This window comes from Bufo gargarizans, chromosome 1 (genome assembly GCF_014858855.1).
Source record: "Bufo gargarizans isolate SCDJY-AF-19 chromosome 1, ASM1485885v1, whole genome shotgun sequence".
NCBI lineage: Eukaryota > Metazoa > Chordata > Amphibia > Anura > Bufonidae > Bufo > Bufo gargarizans.
The window spans coordinates 373,441,719-373,462,687 of record NC_058080.1 but is presented as its reverse complement, the minus strand read 5'-3'; the positions used below and the strand labels follow the sequence as shown (position 1 = coordinate 373,462,687).

Sequence of the window (20,969 nt, the reverse complement as noted above, 5' to 3'; positions counted from 1 at the left end):
TCACGCAACACAGGCCACATAGAAATGAATAGGGATGCGTAAAAATCGCATAGCACCCACAAGCAAGTACGGATACAATCAGATTTTCACGCATGATTGCAAGGAGATGATGTTAGTAAATTGATAAAAGTCAATTTACTGTAAAATAATAGCATTCTTAATACAGAATGCTTATTAAAATGTGGCTTGAGGGGTTAAGAAATAAAAAAATAATTAACTCACCTCATCCTCTTGTTCGCGCAGTCTTCTTTCTTCAACATTCAGGACCTTTGATGACGTAATCGCGCTCACCACGTGAGCGCAGGTCCTGCTGAATGAAGATAGAAGGATATTCTATCTTCATTAAGCAGGACCTGCGCTGACGTCACTACACTCACCACGTGGTGAGCGCGATTACATCATCAAAGGTCCTTTTGCAGATCCTGAAAGATGAATAAAGAAGACGTGCCGGCTGCGCAAACAACAGGATGAGGTGAGTTAATTATTTTTTATTGCTTAACTCCTTAAGCCACATTTTAGTAAGCATTCTGTATTAAGAATGCTATTATTTTCCCTTATAACCATGTTATAACGGAAAATAAAAAAATAACCCAAACTTCAGTGAAGAAGTCTGGGTTCAGGTCTGGGCACCACATTCAGTTTTTTCTCACACGCATGCAAAACGCATTGCACTAGCGTGGAAAAAACTGAACATCGGAACACAATCGCAGTCAAACTGACTGACTTGAAAGGGTTTCCCGCAATGCACACTCAACGCATCCGGAGCAATCCGGGATGCCCGTGTGAAAGAGGCCTAAGTGTTTTGCGGTCCGTTCCATGTTTTGCAGACCGCACATGGTCAATGCTATATAGAAAATGCCTATTCTTGTCCGCGGCTGCGCACATGCTCTAAATTTTTGAGGGTCGGGGAAAAGACAGACACACAGAGGACAAGACGACAATGAGCAAGCAAAGTCAGACAGTACCAAATCACCTAGATTCATTTTTCCATCACATTAGTCACTGCTCGTTTCCATGGTAACAACCACCCTGCAATCCAGCAGCGGTGGCCGTGCTTGCAGATTCTAGGAAAAAGTTCCGGCCTATGCTCACCCCTGCAGTGCCAACCTGCAGAGAATATAACACTTTTTCCTATAGTGTGCAAGCATGGCCACTGCTGATGGATTACAGGGTGGCCGTAACCCCTGAATAAGAGTAGTGTATAATGTGAGAACAAATAAAGCTAGCAAAACAGGCAATAACAATGCATTAGTAAGTACTATATGGTAAATGCCACTTGCTGAAGTGAGACTTTACGTTATTAGCCATACATAACATAATAGATAAATATTGTATGTGCATATAGAAGCACATTTATAATGGTGACAGTGTGACCAATGAGTGCTGTGTAGCCTGCGCCCCATGTAATGTACAGCAAGTGCATGTTGTTGTGTTGTGCGACCACAACTTGGGAGCTTTTGCGACTGTCGATTGTAGTTAGGGTCCATTCACACGTCCGTTTTTTCTTTCCTGATCTGTTCAGTTTTTTCAGGAACAGATCAGGACCAGATCTGGACCCATTCATTTTCAATGGGTCCTGGAAAAAATCGGACAGCACAATGTGTGCTGTCCGTTTCCGTTGTTCCGTTCCGCATGTCCGTTTAAATATAAAACATGTCCTATTCTTGTCCTGAAAAATCGGATCCTGGTACAATACAAAGTCAATGGATCCGCAAAAAACGGATGACATTCGGATGTCATTCCGTATGTCATCCGTTTTTTGCGGATTCCGTTCCTGGAAACACATAACAAATTTTTTTTTTTTTTTTTTTTTTTCAAAGAAATCCAAACAACTTTATTTGATTATTGAAATAGATACATGCTCCCGTTTTTTGCGGATCCGCAAAAAACGGATGACATACGGATGACATACGGAAACATTTTCAGGAACAACGGATCCGCAAAAAACGGACCGTTTTTCAGGATGAAAAAAAACAGGACGTGTGAATGGACCCTTAGGCAGGTAGCAGCACGACCCCATTCACTGACATTACTTGCAATACAATGGTTTGTATTGATGAAGGACATATAGATTGTCCAGAACGCGTTCACAGTCAGGGTGCTGTGATTATTCTTGAATACAGCAAGCACTTACAAAGAAAGGATTGTCACCGCTTTTAAGAGCGGGCTACTTTCACACTCACGGTTGTATTATCTTTAACATAGCCAAGACGGATCCGTCTTGAACAGCATTGAAAGTCAATGGAGGAGGGATCTGTTTTCTATTGTGCCAGATTGTGTCAGTGAAAAGGAATCCGTCCCTATTGACTTACATTATGTGCCAGGATGGATCCGTTTGGCTCAGTTTTATCGGATGGTCACCAAAACGCTGCAAGACGGAACGAAGGCAAACTGATGCATTCTGAGCGGATCCTTTTCCATTCAGAATGCATTAGGGCAAAACTGATCCGTTTTGGACCGCTTGTGAGAGCCCTGAACGGATCTCAGAAACAGAAAGCCAAAACGCCAGTGTGAAAGTAGCCTTACTTGCAATACGGCCAAAGTCATTGTCTAGTCCAAGCCTAAACCTCAACAAAATGTTAAATATAAAAGAAAAAATTTTGCTGAATGTAATTTTATCTGAATAGCTAAATAAGTCTAAGATAAAAGAAGGACAGGAGGCAGTGTATAATAAGATGATAAAATAGTAGTAAGTTACTCTTACCGGAGAATCTATCTGTAGCCTCTGCTGATTTCCCCGATCAGCGTGCGGGGTGCCTGCGTTGTTGCCTAGGTTCCAACCCGTGCTATGAGAGCATTCTTCAGGGAAGGGTAATCCGTAAAGAAGAAGAAAAAACAGAACCTTTGTGGTGGCGCTGTCAGCAGGAGTCGGAAGCGGGTGAGTATTGATAAAACAATACTATTTATTGACAGTCGACGCGTTTCAGGGGATGAGAGCCCCCTTCATCAGGACAATATGCAACATGAGACGGCATTCACATAGAGCGGCTATTTAAATTCAAATATTTTGGCGCGTTAATACTGGGGGAGGTGGAGCGGAGGAAGAGGGCGGGTTAGTGGGCGTATACCAATGGAACTTGCATATCGCAAACCCTGGAAGACGTGACCTAAGCTTAATGGTCCCTACGAACCTATTTAACAATTGTGCTGGTTTCTTGTTGGCGATATTAATTGCGGGGCATACTATAAGGTAGGACGATACTGATGTAGAGAAAGCATCATAGCCACTTTCTTCACATCAGTATCGTCCTACCTTATAGTATGCCCCGCAATGAATATCGCCAACATGAAACCAGCACAATTGTTAAATAGGTTCGTAGGGACCATTAAGGTTAGGCCACGTCTTCCAGGGTTTGCGATATGCAAGTTCCATTGGTATACGCCCACTAACCCGCCCCTCTTCCCTCCGCTCCACCTCCCCCAGTATTCACGCGCCAAAATATTTGAGTTTAAATACCCGCTGTATGTGAATTGCATATTGTCCTGATGAAGGGGGCTCTTCCGCCCCTGAAACGCGTCGACTGTCAATAAATAGTATTGTTTTATCAATACTCACCCACTTCCTGACTCCTGCTGACAGCGCCACCGCAAAGGTTCTGTTTTTTCTTCTTTTTTATAAATAAGGATAAGGCCTCATTTGCACAAAAGTGAAAAATGTCCGGCACATGGCCAATTTTAGGGCCAGTTGAAGTCTATGGGGCCGTTTTCGTTGCCAGATAGACCCCACTGAAATCAATAGGACCATTTTCAAAGGCCATATAGACAAGAGTGCACCGTCTAACGGCCATTAAAATGGCTACAAGGGCCTTTCAGGGGTTACAAAAGAAATTTGTCATTAAAAATGGTTGCCTAAGCGGCCATTAAAAATGGATAGAGGGCCAGGAAATAGATGCACATTGATGCAAAATGGCCATGAAAACTGATCATATAACCATTGTTAAAGGGGTTTTCCAGGGTCACAGTTGAACCCAGAGATACCCTTATTTTCACCCTGGCAGCATCCCTGAGGCTAGCATCGGAGCATCTCATGCTCCGATGCGCTCCCTTGCCCTGCGCGATTGCTCTTTTGTTTATCATAACACACTGCCGGGCGGAAACTTCCACCCGGCAGTGTGTTCGGTGACCGTCTGTTTTACTGGCTAGGGCAGCGCTAAAGCCCGCCCATCAGTGCCGGTGACGTCACCAGGATTCCTGGCAGTCCCATGGAGAGCGCCGGCACGTCACCGCAACTCCTAAAAATAGGGGGCTGCCTGGGTGAAAATAGAGTTATGTTACGGACAACCCCTTTAACTATTGTGGGAATGCAGCCTTAGGGTACGGCCACACTGGTCAGGATTGCTGCTGCCATTTTGGAAAGCCATAATCAGGAGTGGAACATAAAAAGGTGAGAAAGTTACAGACATGATGTCTCCTTTTCCCTCCTGATTTTGGCTTCCAAAACTGCATCAGGAGACCTGACGGTGTGCCTGTGTCCTAAGGCTTTTTGTCCGTGACAATATCTCCCACAGCTGCGCTGGGCCTCCGCCGTGGGTTTTCATGCGGACCTGCTCTAGGTTTAGCTGCCTTGAATGGGGTCCATGTGGTAACAGCGCCAAAAATGGACCTGTACATTCTTGGAACAAACTTAAAAAAACATGTAGAAAATACCCTCGGCCACAGCCTTCCATGGTAAAAAAAATGGAAAACAGTTTCAGCACAGATTCGACCCAGATTTCAGCACCGAATCCCTGGTGAAAGCGGTGCCCCAAATGCCCCGTCTGAACCGACCCTAAAAGCTTCCTATGGTTTCCCAGAGAGCCTGTCACATGTTGTATAACCGCAGCGCCAGCCTCTCACCAGTTGCCTGGAGATTCAATATTTGGAGACATTTGCAGTGAAAACTGTCGAGTCACGGCTGTAATTCCAGTCAGAGAGAGCTTTGAACCCGCGTCATGTCTGGCGGGCGCTCACTTTCAGGCTAACGCAGCTTGTTTTTGATGTTTGCATGGCGGTCGCACTACTTCTACATTATAGAATGACTTAGTGGGTGGATAGACACAAACTTAGGGCTCATGACACTTCGTGGAGAGATGCTCTTAATGGCGGGAGGACGTTTCTTTTGCACATTCTATAAAGTATGCTTTTCTTGCACCTATCCAATAAAACGACTTCTGTGCACGTGACCTGCATAGCAGGGGTTAATGAGGAACTGGGCGCTTGCAGCGCAATGATTCAGGGCTAGGACAGCTTGTGTGGATGACAGTGCAGTAAACTCCTGCACCGTGTGCACTGCGCCCAGCTGCACAGCAGGCACATTTCCCTGTGTGGCTCCACTTTGTGACATCGCTCTTATCCACTTTATGTTCCTGCACAGATTAAGAGCTTTCACTTCTGGAATGGGATTGTACTGTGACTTCAGAGGAGTCAGCCAAAGTAAGCCTAGATTGGGGCAATGGAGAATCTGGGGGTGAAATGCAACAGAGGAAGACTGAACGGTTCTGGAGAGTGGGCCTGGATCACAAGGTATAGACAGCACTTCTCTTTTCATTGTCATCATACCCTGGGTCTCACACTCTGACTTCCTCTTTTCAAACTGAGACACAAATGCATAGTTATTTCCGCAGCCATTCTGGCATACGGGAAAAATAAAAACTCACACTCATGACTCTGGGAAATAGTGCTAACTAATATATATATATTTTGTAAAACACTATTTGGAAACCAAAATCATGAGGCAAAAAGGAGACCTCATATCTGGCCTTTATACTTTTCACCTTTTATGTACCACCCCTGATTTTTGCTTTCCAATTTTCTGAGAGTATTTAAGGTGGGCACAACCCCTTTAATTTTGGGTTAATATACTTCAGCATCAAAACTTAGCTGTTTATATGGAGAGTGCTGCATCAGAAAGGACACACCCCGAGAAAGGAAACATCCCCAGAGATGCCAGCCTGAAGAAAATGGAGCAATGGGGGGGGGGGGGGAATCTATGGATCCATATACAAACACATTCACATGACCGGTTGACGGATCCAGAAAGCACGGGAGCGGCCGTGTACACCCCACTTCACGTTGCGGACCTGTTAACTTCCATATGTCTGCGATCTACAAGATGTGGCCAAACATAGGACTTTTCTATCTTTTGCAGTGTGGAGGCATGGATCCCAAAGCACACGGAAACGCACAGAAGGGCATTAGCATCGCAAAAGATAGGAATGTCATCTTGCAGATCGTGGACCCATTGAACTCAGTGGGTCCGCACCAGGGTACAGGGTGTACACGGTCGGTGCCTGTGTTTTGTGGATCCGTGGTTTGCAGTCAGGCAAAATCACAGTCTTGTGGGATGCGTTATTAGGTACAGGACTGGTTCTAGCTTTGTTACAAAGAGATTGTCATGTGCTATATCACATCGTTTTTTCTTTTCTTTTACGTCAGTCAGGCCATAACACCTTTAATGAAGTTTTTACATGGTGCCATAGCCTCTCTCACAGTATTCAAAGGTGTACCTCAAAGTCAAACATATACAGACGTGGACAAAATTGTTGGTACCCTTTGGTCAATGAAAGAAAAAGTCACAATGGTCACAGAAATAACTTTAATCTGACAAAAGTAATAATAAATTAAAATTCTATAAATGTTAACCAATGAAAGTCAGACATTGTTTTTCAACCATGCTTCAACAGAATTATGTAAAAAAATAAACTCATGAAACAGGCATGGACAAAAATGATGGTACCCCTAGAAAACACAGAACATAATGTGACCAAAGGGACATGTTAATTCAAGGTGTGTCCACTAATTAGCATCACAGGTGTCTACAACCTTGTAATCAGCCATTGGGCCTATATATATGGCTCCAGGTAATCACTGTGTTGTTTGGTGATATGGTGTGTACCACACTCGACATGGACCAGAGGAAGCAAAGGAAAGAGCTGTCTCAAGAGATCAGAAAGAAAATTATAGACAAGCATGTTAAAGGTAAAGGCTATAAGACCATCTCCAAGCAACTAGATGTTCCTGTGAGTACAGTTGCACATATTATTCATAAGTTTAAGATCCATGGGACTGTAGCCAACCTCCCTGGACGTGGCCGCAGGAGGAAAATTGATGACAAATCTAAGAGACGGATAATCCGAATGGTAACAAAAGAGCCTAGAAAGACTTCTAAAGAGATTCAAGGTGAACTTCATGCTCAAGGAACATCAGTGTCAGATCGCACCATCCGTCGTTGTTTGAGCCAAAGTGGACTACATGGGAGACGACCAAGGAGGACACCATTGTTGAAAACGAATCATAAAAAAGCAAGACTGGAATATGCCAAACTACATGTTGACAAGCCACAAAGCTTCTGGGAGAATGTCCTGTGGACAGATGAGACAAAAATCGAAGTTTTTGCCAAGGCACATCAGCTGTATGTTCACAGACGAAAAAATGAAGCATATCAAGAAAAGAACACTGTCCCTACTGTGAAACATGGAGGAGGCTCTGTTATGTTCTGGGGCTGCTTTGCTGCGTCTGGCACAGGGTGTCTTGAATCTGTGCAGGGTACAATGAAATCTCAAGACTATCAAGGAATTCTAGAGAGAAATGTACTAGCCAGTGTCAGAAAGCTTGGTCTCAGTCGCAGGTCATGGGTCTTGCAACAGGACAATGACCCAAAACACACCGCTAAAAACACCCAAGAATGGCTAAGAGGAAAAAATTGGACTATTCTAAAGTGGCCTTCTATGAGCCCTGACCTCAATCCTATTGAGCATCTTTGGAAGGAGCTGAAACATGCAGTCTGGAAAAGGCACCCTTCAAACCGGACACAACTGGAGCAGTTTGCTCATGAGGAGTGGGCCAAAATACCTGCTGAGAGGTGCAGATGTCTCATTGACAGTTACAGGAAGCGTTTGATTGCAGTGATTGCCTCAAAAGGTTGCGCAACAAAATATTAAGTTAGGGGTACCATCATTTTTGTCCATGCCTGTTTCATGAGTTTATTTTTTTACATAATTCTGTTGAAGCATGGTTGAAAAACAATGTCTGACTTTCATTGGTTAACATTTATAGAATTTTAATTTATTATTACTTTTGTCAGATTAAAGTTATTTCTGTGACCATTGTGACTTTTTCTTTCATTGACCAAAGGGTACCAACAATTTTGTCCACGTCTGTATAATATTCATGATATCAGTATGTAGAAATACAAGTTTACTTCCAGTCAGTGTAGTGATGAATGGAATGAAAACCCTAACAATTTTCTCTCATTGTGTTGCATAAGCAATTGTAAAAGTAGTATTTGTTTTTCGGTGTCTGCACCAATTTTACGTCTATTTGCTTCAGTTCCTAACCTTTGGAGATACTTTTATAACCCTTTCCAGCTTCATGCAAGTCAACAATTCTTAATCGTAGGTCTTCTGAGAGCTCTTTTGTGCGAGGCATCATTCACATCAGGCAATGCGTCTTGTGAAAAGCAAACCCAGAACTGGTGTGTGTTTTTTTATAGGGCAGGGCAGCTGTAACCAACACCTCCAATCTCATCTCATTGATTGGACTCCAGTTGGCTGACACCTCACTCCAATTATCTCTTGGAGATGTCATTAGTCTAGGGGTTCACATACTTTTTCCACCTGCACTGTGAATCTTTACATGGTGTGTGCAATAAAAACATGGTAACATTTAATTCTTTGTGTGTTATTAGTTTAAGCAGACTGTGATTTTACACCAGTATGAGGGTTAGAAGACCACAGAGTGCACCTGTCTTTGTTTTTGTAATATTCTTTTTTACTGTTCATCACATTCGCACATTTGCTATCCTGTGTAGCATGTCCATTGTGGTACTTGTGGTCCGCTGCAGGCATCCTCCATTGTATGCATTTTTGCTGGGGATTGCACTGCTTTTCAATACCACGCCAGTCTGTAGTTTGTATAACTACAAGTCATTTTTTTTCTACTCCACTGCATGTATGATGCATTAATAATGCCTCTCAGAGTCGCTTTATCACGTCACACATTAGTGAATGTTCTTTTTCCCTTTCTTATTTTTTTTTCAGCACTTTTCAAGTGTCGTTTATTGGGACACATCTGCACAAAAAATATATGAATATCTGACATGATTTGATCAGATCAGTCTGGCCATACAAATACCAACCAGGACATTGGACTTGTGCCAGCAATAACTTATTTACTTACTATTGTGTTGGTTTATAATTTAAGATGCAATGAGCATGAAACATAATGTCATATTTTAGATGTTCTCTAAGTGAGCTGCAAGCCCGAGGATGTTATGTTCAAGGAAGAAGAAATGCAGTCTTAAGCACAGCACAGCTATCGCGGTCCCTTCTATGAAAGGCCATGGATACCTGGATTACACTATTGAAAACCATTCTTCAAAAGCTTTCGAAAAAATGGATGAGCTTCGAAAAAATAATCAGCTGTGTGATGTCCTCTTAAAAGTTATTTATAATGGGCACGAAGAACACTTCCCAGTACATAAGATTGTGCTGGCATCTTGCAGTTCCTTTTTCCGGGCTATGTTTACCAATAACTTCCGTGAGTGCAATGCCAAGGAAGTCACCATTAAGGACATATGCCCCATAGTAATGCAGAGACTGATAGAATTTGCCTATACGTCGAGGATAACCGTTGGAGAAAAGTGCGTCTTGCATGTGCTCTTAGCTGCCATGAGATACCAGATGGAGGATGTGGCGAAGGCTTGCAGCGACTTTCTGATGAAACACCTTGAGCCCAGCAATGTCATAGGAATTTCCAACTTTGCAGAGCAAATAGGATGCACAGAGCTGCATAAAAATGGAAGGGAATACATCAATATGCACTTCAGCGAGGTAACTTTTATACCTGTATTCCCTTCCTGTTATTTTATGGTCAGCGTCAAATAAAAGGAATCATTTACCCACTGTAAAACCAGTAATGTATGTCCAGTATACTACTCTTTAAAATGGGCTTGCCGCTTCACCTGAAATGCCTGTTTTAATAAAGCAGATTTACATTAACTGGAGAACGAACATGGCGCCCTCCTCATCTTTTCAGCTGCAGGTCTGCTAATTCTCCCCATCTGCCCTTCAAGATGGCTGCACCATTTCTCAGACTTCCTAGTGCATACTGTGCTTCAGGCTCTTGGATTGGTCAGCCCTGTTCACATGAGCAGTACTGACCAATCCAAGGGCAGAAGGAAGAACAGGATTTTGAGCTACCAAACGCACAGACTGAGAAGGGGTGCAGCCATCTTGAATGGCAGAAGAGGAGCTTGGGAACTGATCCGTCTGCAGCTACAAAATATGAAAATGAGGACAAATGTAAAAATTCAGTTTGTTCTCCATTAAAGGGAATGTGTCACCAGTGACCTCCCGATCAAACTGTTTGCATAGACACTTTACATTTTACATAATTTGCATATTAAATATAACAGACATTTCATGAGAGCTAACAAGTCCTATTTCAAGAGGTATTTTGGCTTCAGCAAATAACGACTATTTCTGGTAGAATGAAAAGTTAGGTAGAATGCAAGGTAAATCCTCATGGTGCTCAAGATCTGTTTGCTGTCATTGTATGGGATCCTTAGTGGTTTACTGCCCTGCTTAGGGCTCTGGCAGTACTTGGCTTATTGCTTTGTCTTTGCACAATTAGTTTAGTTCCTTCTATTCCTCAGCCAGTTCTTTGCATTTCACCCATAAGCCCCTGCTACGCTTGCTACATTGATAGTTATACACATGAGTGAGATCTACAGTGGAGATGTTTTTAGGACCATGAGAGAGTCTCCAGGTAGACCCTGTTTGGGGTTCATTCCCTTCATTTTGTAAGTATGGGGAGATTGGTCCTACACTTTAACTTTAGAATGGAATGTGTAGCATTAATATAAGTGTATGCATTTATTATGTCACCATTTATTTTTTTACATTTCAGGTTACAAAGGAGGAGGAATTTTTAAATCTTTCTCATTGTGAACTATTGGACTTGGTAAGTCAAGAAAGCTTGAATGTCCTCTGTGAGACAGAAGTGTACAATGCTTGTGTGAGATGGATGCAGTGGGATTTGAACAACAGAGCTCAGTATTTTTATGTGTTGCTAAATGCAGTTCATCTTTACGCTCTTCCACCCAAGTTCCTGGCTGTTCAACTTAAGCAATGTCCCATTCTAAATAAGGAGAACTCTTGCAGGATGTATCTTTCCAAGATTTTCCAAGAAATGTCATTACACAAGCCTCTCCCACCAACAAAAGTACGGGGCAACCAACTAATCTATGTTGCTGGTGGCTACCTTCATACCTCATTGAGTTCAATGGATGCTTATAACCCACAGACTGGGGAATGGATTAAGCTGGCTGACATGGTAGAACCAAAGAGTGGTCTTGCAGCTTGTATTGTCAGTGGGTTGCTCTATACTGTGGGTGGAAGGAATCATTCCTCAACAGACAATACAGACTCAAATTCCTTATCCTGTTTCAATCCGCTAAATAATCAGTGGACATCAATAGCACCAATGAATGTTCCGAGAAACCGCGTTGGAGTAGCAGTAGTTGATGGTGCCATTTATGCTGTAGGAGGCTCATCTGGATCGGAGCACCACAAAAGTGTTGAAAGGTAAGTGTCAGAAACGGTAATGCTTAGTGTAATTTGGCTATCGGGAATCAGTGTTACATTAGGGTGTGGAAAAGAATTACAGAAGTCATTCCCTAGGACCCTCTTATAGGGGCCAATGATTGGAAACAAAGTCCGTTCACCCAATAATTGGCTCTTGTAAACATGCAACTAGAACCTTGTGTAACCAACATTGCTTTAGTTTGTTTAATCACCATTTTCTGTCATTTCTATTTCTTCATTGCTATCAATATGACTACTTGTATCTCATATTATTTAGATATGCTGAAGTGAAAATAAAATTCCCGTCTTCACTTAGAGTAAACAAAGCACTCAAAATCCCACATAATAATGCTGTACTCATGAGCAACCTGCGGCCCTCCAGGTGTTGGAAAACTACAACTCCCAGCATGCCCAAACAGCCTACAGCTATCCGCCTACAGCAAGGCATTGTGGGAGTTGTAGTTTTACAACAGCTGACTTATGCCAATTACTCTATCGCATAGACATGTACCCTTCCAGCAGGGATGGGTCTCTTATGATGGTTGGTAAAAGTCTGTCCCAAGTAACAACCTGAAATGCAGCAGGTAACCATGAAGATTTTAAAGAGTACCTGTCACCACAACGTTTTTGAAGTGTTAGAACTTTCATGAACAGCACTCAAACATTGTGGGAGAACAAACTGGTTTGTTTACTTGAAATAAACAGTAACCCAGCAAAGATGGAGAGCACAACAGACAGCATTTTGCATCATAACCAGAGAGTAGATACTGTCAGGGATGGCCGTCTTTCAGGGTGTCACACTCACAGATATCTTCACGGACACCAGGATTTAAGGGCCAAACTGTGTTTTATTGCGACACATCCGCGTAAACCGAAACAGTTTTACAAAATAAACTCCTGCCCGGCTGGGCTCTGCCTGAACAGAATTATGATTTCCCTGACTCTCCTATAGTCTCAGATTTATACTCGGGCTCCAAGCCAAAGTCGGTCAGCTCAACAAACACGGTTCCACACCGGAAAGCGATCAGCGTCGCATAGCCTTGTGGCCCCTCAGTCCTCCAGAGCCTCTGCTCCAGGTTCACACACACTTCCCCAGACTGACACACTGAGGGTGGATTTATGCCAGACTGATTAGGGTAGGCTTCACCTGCGCTCACCTCATGTATGAGGGAATACCCGCCCTGGAAGGGTGTGGACCGGCAGCTCCCACTACCAAGCCTAACTGCTAGTCCAATTAAAATCCAGCCCAGAATACAACGCAAACAAAACTGTCTCAGCAAACTATCCTTTGCTGAGACCACTGCACACTTCTGGATTTTAGCTATCTCACCAGGCTGAGGTATCCTCGTTCCTGCACTGTACACCTTGCCACAATACACATGAATAAACACTGATGGATAACACAGCTCCATCTACTTTTGGGTCAGCATAGTTCCTTCGGCATGAAAGGGGTTATCCCACGACTAATGTAAAAAATAAAAATTGGATATCATATGGTACATGCTAATACCTTACTAACAAAGCTAGAACCAGCCCTGTACCTTACATGGATCCAGAGATCTCTCCATTCATTGCTCTGCTAGATTTATATCAAGTTGACAGCTCACCGGGAATGTCTTTTCTGCTGCAGCTAAAGGGGTGTGTCCATGCTCTCCCTATCACAGCTCAGGAGACAGCTGAAGGATGAAACTGACCATGTGCGGCATCTCAGTGAGCAGGTCAAAGAAATAAGAAAAAAAACTAACAGGTGGCGCTATACAAATAAATTTTATTGAATAACTCAGTAGCTATGCTACGTTTTTAATTACATACAATTACAAAAGTATTCAGATCCAGGTATTAGCCTAGAGGTTGGACCCTTTTAAAATGTAGCTTTTATTAATTCAATTTAAAAAAGCAAAAAGTAACACCCCATTATAACTGGGTGACCAAATAACATATAACAGGACAAGATATCGCCCAGCTACCACCGTGAATTGGTGAAAAATAATAAATGAGATAAATGAGTGCAAATTCCAGGGGCACTAATTACATTTATGTGAGGTGTGGGGAATGGACAGAGGTTAGGGCACTTATTGTGGGTACTGGGGATGGTTCTCTCCTGTGCCCGCCCTAGGTTAACCCTTTGCCCAGGATTGAACCCTAATAGTAGGGTCACCCTGTCCCCGTGCCTACCCTGTCTTGCCCTGTACCTTGGGAATTTTTTACACATATGTTGATGTTGATTTTAACCCCAACTCGTTTCCCCACTATGGTTCATCAGGGGGCCGGTTAAAGAATGATAGTTGTTATGTATAACATCATGGATCAAAGCAGGATAATTAAGTAGATAATGCAAAATGTAAATACTACATCCTGGATGATACCGTAGGGCAGGCCATATATGGGGTAAGAAAACTCACATAGACTCTCTTGATGAAGAGGGATGTCACTGGTGATATGCCCCAATAGTGTCCGGACTGCCACCTGCCGTGCTTGACAGCCTTATCAAGCACGGCAGGTGGCAGTCCGGACACTATTGGGGCATATCACCAGTGACATCCCTCTTCATCAAGAGAGTCTATGTGAGTTTTCTTACCCCATATATGGCCTGCCCTACGGTATCATCCAGGACGTAGTATTTACATTTTGCATTATCTACTTAATTATCCTGCTTTGATCCATGATGTTATACATAACAACTATCATTCTTGAACCCCTTCCCGACCGCAATCTGTATATACAGTGGGATGCGAAAGTTTGGGCAACCTTGTTAATCGTCATGATTTTCCTGTATAAATCGTTGGTTGTTGCGATAAAAAAAAGTCAGTTAAATATATCATATAGGAGACACACACAGTGATATTTGAGAAGTGAAATATAGTTTATTGGATTTACAGAAAGTGCTATAATTGTTTAAACATAATTAGGCAGGTGCATAAATCATGGTTTAGGGGAAGGATACAGAAAGCTGTCTTGGAGATTTCAGCTGTCTGTTTCCACAGTTAGGAACATATTAAGGAAATGGAAGACCACAGGCTCAGTTCAAGTTAAGGCTCGAAGTGGCAGACCAAGCAAAATCTCGGATAGACAGAAGCGACGAATGATGAGAACAGTCAGAGTCAACCCACAGACCAGCACCAAACACCTACAACGTCATCTTGTTGCAGATGGAGTCACTGTGCATCGTTCAACCATTCGGCGCACTTTACACAAGGAGATGCTGTATGCGAGAGTGATGCAGAGGAATCCCACAGCACAAAAAGTGCCGCTTGAGGTGGGCTAAAGCACATTTGGACAAGCCAGCTTCATTTTGGAATAAGGTGCTGTGGACTGATGAAATTAAAATTGAGTTATTTGGCCATAACAAGGGGCATTATGCATGGAGGAAAAAGAACACAGCATTCCAAGAAAAACACCTGCTACCTACAGTAAAATATGGTGGTGGTTCCATCATGCTGTGTGGCCAGTGCAGGGACTGGGAATCTTGTCAAAGTTGAGGGACGCATGGATTCCACTCAGTATCAGCAGATTCTGGAGACCAATGTCCAGGAATCAGTGACAAAACTGAAGCTGCGTCGGGGCTGGATCTTTCAACAAGACAACGACCCTAAACACTGCTCAAAATCCACTAAAGCATTTATGCAGAGGAACAAGTACAACGTTATGGAATGGCCATCTCAGTCCTCAGACCTGAATATAATTGAAAATTTGTGGTGTGACTTAAAGAGAGCTGTCCATGCTCGGAAACCATCAAACATGAATGAACTAAAGATGTTTTGTAAAGAGAAATGGTCCAAAATACCTTCAAAAAACTATTGTGGTATACTTAGTGTACGCCTATTTATACAATTGAACCAAATATTATGAAGATAGGCGCTAAAACAAAATAATAATAATTTTATTAGGTATTCTGCATTTAAAATAAAGGGTGTCCACCTATCAGTGCCACGGTCAGCACTGACTAAAGTTAGTTGTGAAAACCTACATCTGAGTCCAGGATGTCAACCCGGAAGGTGTGCAGGTGTCACACACTAAACCCACCAACACAAAGGGGGGCTTATTTCACCATAGGGTCTAACGCAAACAACCCAGGTGAAAAGCTATCTGGGAGGATCCGTGGTGCTATGAAACCACCAAAAGACACTCCTAACAGTGAGTGTAAGCGCGCATGCACTCACTGCACCAAGATAGTAACGGTGCAGGATTGTGGCAGAGCATTAATCCCTCCTCCAAAGTGGTATATGGAGAGAGGATTGCACTGACACACACCTATATATTATCAGCTCAACGCGTTTCCATGCATAAATGCTGCACTTCATCAGGAGCTGTATGCACCATGCTATATCAAAGCCCACAACCTCTGCAGTGATATTAAGCAGAGGCGGTAGATGACATAAGACAGTGAGGTAACCTGCCTGACACCGAAACCCTCTAGTGTGAGGTACGGTGTTTATAACAACAGACCACTGTCCTGCCGTTGTATCAAAAACCCACAGCCTCTGCGATGGTGTTAAGCAGAGGCGGTGGATGACATGGAACAGTAAAGTACCCTGCCTGGCACCGAGTCCCTCTAGTATGAGGTACGGTGCTATCAACAACAGACAACTGTCCTGCCTAAAGCTACACACCTCTAGGTTGAGGTGTAGCGTGCTAGTGTGCAATCACATCGGCGCTGTAATGGCCGCGCGGCCATTACAGCGCCGATGTGATTGCACACTAGCACGCTACACCTCAACCTAGAGGTGTGTAGCTTTAGGCAGGACAGTTGTCTGTTGTTGATAGCACCGTACCTCATACTAGAGGGACTCGGTGCCAGGCAGGGTACTTTACTGTTCCATGTCATCCACCGCCTCTGCTTAACACCATCGCAGAGGCTGTGGGTTTTTGATACAACGGCAGGACAGTGGTCTGTTGTTATAAACACCGTACCTCACACTAGAGGGTTTCGGTGTCAGGCAGGTTACCTCACTGTCTTATGTCATCTACCGCCTCTGCTTAATATCACTGCAGAGGTTGTGGGCTTTGATATAGCATGGTGCATACAGCTCCTGATGAAGTGCAGCATTTATGCATGGAAACGCGTTGAGCTGATAATATATAGGTGTGTGTCAGTGCAATCCTCTCTCCATATACCACTTTGGAGGAGGGATTAATGCTCTGCCACAATCCTGCACCGTTACTATCTTGGTGCAGTGAGTGCATGCGCGCTTACACTCACTGTTAGGAGTGTCTTTTGGTGGTTTCATAGCACCACGGATCCTCCCAGATAGCTTTTCACCTGGGTTGTTTGCGTTAGACCCTATGGTGAAATAAGCCCCCCTTTGTGTTGGTGGGTTTAGTGTGTGACACCTGCACACCTTCCGGGTTGACATCCTGGACTCAGATGTAGGTTTTCACAACTAACTTTAGTCAGTGCTGACCGTGGCACTGATAGGTGGACACCCTTTATTTTAAATGCAGAATACCTAATAAAATTATTATTATTTTGTTTTAGCGCCTATCTTCATAATATTTGGTTCAAAATACCTTCAACCAGAATCCAGACTCCCATTGGAACCTACAGGAAGCATTTAGAGGCTATAATTTCTGCAAAAGGAGGATCTACTAAATATTGATTTCATTTCGTTTTTGTGGTGCCCAAATTTATGCACCTGCCTAATTTTGTTTAAACAATTATAGCACACTTTCTGTAAATCCAATAAACTTCATTTCACTTCTCAAATATCACTGTGTGTGTTTCCTATATGATATATTTAACTGACATTTTTTATCGTAACAACCAACAATTTATACTGGAAAATCATGATGATTAACAAGGTTTCCCAAACTTTCGCATCCCACTGTATACGTGATAGCTGCACATACCCCGTGCAGCTACCACGTATATATACGTTCTAGCAGCTCTTTAATCCAAGCGCTGCAAAGCGCTGCAAAGCGCTTGGATTAAAGCTTCTGCCCCTGCCCTGTATGCTGTCACGAACAGCATATAGTGCAGTAATGCCGGCAAGGGACCAATCAGAGTGGCCCCTTGCCGGCAATCGATCCGATTGGTTAGTCTGTGCAGACTAACCAATCGGATCGCGGCAGTGTTAAAATGCCGGTTTCAGGCTCTGATCTGCGCTCTGCAGATCAGAGCCTGAAAGCCGATAGTGTTCCTCATGCCCCCCGATCCTCCAAGCCCTTGGTGCCCCTCTGTGCCCCGCCGATCTGTGCCTCCTGCGCTCATCTCCTTCCTGCCCTGATGGCATGAGATCCGCCCCATGCATTAATTTTCTAGCCGCCCCTCCTGCCCCATTGTAGTCAGTACCCCCCGACCCCCCCCCCCCCTTTCCAGCCCTGCCCCCGATTCCCCATTCTGTGTGTGATGGTGCGGCTCCATTACTGAGCCATCAGCAGAGAGTGTCAGCTCTATGCTGACACTCTCCTGTAACCCCATAGATGCCGTGGTTGCTGCATCCATGGGGTTAACAGAGGGAGGGAGCTCCCTCTCTCCACCATCAGGGCTGCAGCGCTGTGATTGCAGCACCCGATGGTTGCCATGGCAACTGAACGCTGATTTTGAAATTTCATCTCCATTTTCCTTTAATTCTTGTGGAACGCCTAAAGGGTTAACAAAGTTTGTAAAATCAGTTTTGAGTAACTTGAGGGGTGTAGTTTCTACAATGGGGTCATTTATGGGGGTTTACACTATGTAAGCCCCACAAAGGGACTTCAGACCTGAACTGGTCCTTTAAAAAGTGGGTTTTGGAAATGTTCTTAAAAATTATAAGAATTGCTTCTAAGCCTTCTAACGTCCTAAAAAAATAAAATGATATTCCAAAATGATGCCAACATAAAGTAGACATATGGGGAATGTTAAGTAATAAATATTTTATTAGGTATGACTTTCTGTTTTAGAAGCAGAGAAATTGAAATTTGGAAAATTGTGAATTTTTCAAAAATTTTGGTAAATTTGGGATTTTTTCATAAATAAAGGTGAAACATATTGACTCAAATATATGACTATCATGAAGTACAATATGTCACGAGAAAACAATCTCTGAATGGCGTGGATAAGTAAAAGTGTTCCAAAGCTATTACCACATAAAGTGACACATGTCAGATTTGTAAATTTTGACCTGGACACTGGGGCATCAATGACCCTTGGTCATGAAAGGGTTAACCGACCCCCGATGAACCATAGTGGGAAAACGCACCGGGGTTAAAATCGACATCAACATATGTGTAAAAAATTCCCAAGGTACAGGGCTGTATGGGGACAGGGTGATCCCACCATCAGGGTTCATCCCTGGGCAAAGGGTTAACCTAGGGCGGGCACAGGGAGAGAACCATCCCCAGTACCCACAATAAGTGCCCTAACCTCTGTCCATTCCCCACACCTCCCATAAATGTCATTAGTGCCCCTGGAATTTGCACTCATTTATCTCATTTTATTATTTTTCACCAATTCACGGTGGTAGCTGGGCGATATCTTGTCCTGTTATGTTTTTTGGTCACCCAGTTATAATGGGGTGTTACTTTTTGCTTTTTTAAATTGAATTAATAAAAGCTACATTTTAAAAGGGTCCAACCTCTAGGCTAATACTCACTTCTACGGACACTTATACTATTGTATATCAAATTTTTCTTGGAGCTTTTATTCAGATCCAGGTGCTGGTTTGAAAACTGTACAATATTTTTCATGGGATAATCCCTTTTAACTACTTCACATCCGGGCCATTTGCCCCCTTCCTGACCAGGCCTAATTTAGCAAATCTGACATATCTCACTTTGTGGTAATAACTTTGGAACGCTTTTACTTATCATAGCCATTCAGAGATTGTGTTTTCTCGTGACACATTGTACTTCATGCTAGTCATAAATTTGAGTCAATATATTTCACCTTTTATTTATGAAAAAATTTACCAAAAATTTTAAAAAATTTGCAATTTTCAAAATTTCTATTTCTTTGCTTTTAAAACAGAAAGTGATACCTCATAAAATATTTATTACTTAAAGGGATTCTGTCACCAGGATTAACGATATAGCAATGTTTATATGTGCCTATTAGTCTCCATGCAGTGTTTAAAATGATCCCACTGTTTATTATGCTCTGTGTGTGTTAGATTCCTAAAAAATCAATCTTATCGATATGTAAATTACCTCTGTCAGGAGCCCAAGGGGTTGTCCCACGATATGTTGGGGCCCAGCCGTGCCCATCGATCCGGAGCCCAGCACCGCCTACCACTTAATTTATTCACTCCACTATCCCTGACGTCAGTTCTTCTCAGTGCCGTAATCTCGCGCAGGCGCACTGTAGTCTGCGCCCATGCGGACTACTGGCACCGGCTTCGACGAGTCAACTGCGCTTGTGCTGGCTCCCTCATTGAAGACTGTGCCAGTAGTCCGCACTGGTGCAGACTACAGTGTCCACTGTGCCTGCGCGAGATTACGGCACTGAGAAGAACTGATGTCAGGGATAGTGGAGTGAATAAATTTAAGTGGTAGGTGGTGCTGGGCTCCGGATCGATGGGCGCGGCTGGCCCCTAACATATGGTGGGACAACCCCTTGGGCTCCTGATTTTTATAAAAATCTAACACATAGAGCATAAACAGTGGGATCATTTTAAACACTGCATGGAGACTAATGGGCACATATAAATATCACTATATCGTTAATCCTGGTGACAGAATCCCTTTAACATTCCCCATATGTCTACTTTTATGTTGGCATCATTTCGGAAATGTCATTTAATTTTTTTTAGGACGTTAGAAAGCTTAGAAGTTTAGAAGCAATTCTTAAAATTTTTAAGAAAATTGCCAAAACCTACTTTTTAACCGCCTCCCGACCGCCTAACGCACGGATGCGTCCGGGAGGCGGTTGATTTATTCCTCCTGGACGCATCCGTGCGTCATCTCGCGAGACGCGAGATTTCGCTCAGAGCCGACCCGCGCATACGCATCGCGGGCCGGCAAAATTACAAGCACCATTTCGTCACCAGCCTGCCAGCCAATGATCGTGGCTGGCAGGCTGGCAATTTTTAAAAAATCCAATCAGAAGCCATATAACAGATCATATTAGTAAATATGATCTGTTATATGGCTTCCCTGCTCCTCTGCTGGTCCTTTTCGTCGGTTGGTCTCTGCAGAGGAGCAGGCTTCACAGTGAGTACACCAAAACACTACACTTTAGCCCCAGATCACCCCCTGCACCCCAATTAACCCTTTGATCACCCCTTTGATCGCCCCTGTCAATCATTAGTGAAAGGAAAAAACCGATCAGTGTAAACTGTCACTTTTTTTTTCACTGGTATTGACTGTTAGGTTTTAGGATAGTTTATATCACGATCGGCGTAACTGTCACATACGTGACACGGAGGGAGGAACAGAGGGAGGCCCTGCCCTAGTGAGAGGGAAGGTGGTGACCCCTGACTCACCTTGCGT

The 20,969-nt window shown here is 43.3% G+C and overlaps 1 protein-coding gene across 3 annotated transcripts in view; it reads left to right on the top strand.

Annotated features, from left to right (window-relative positions):
* LOC122931000 (kelch-like ECH-associated protein 1A) overlaps positions 1–20,969 on the top strand; it is an 80,659-nt gene that overhangs the window by 28,447 nt on the left and 31,243 nt on the right. The window contains exons 2-4 of one of the 3 annotated variants that reach the window (XM_044284840.1): positions 5,354–5,502; positions 9,018–9,809; positions 10,888–11,564. In XM_044284840.1, coding sequence (XP_044140775.1) covers positions 9,246–9,809; positions 10,888–11,564 — 1,241 coding nt within the window. In that variant the 5' untranslated portion in view covers positions 5,354–5,502; positions 9,018–9,245. Of the gene's footprint in view, positions 1–4,962; positions 5,503–9,017; positions 9,810–10,887; positions 11,565–20,969 lie in introns of those variants that run through there. The other 2 variants (XM_044284848.1, XM_044284860.1) reach the window with 2 other exon arrangements.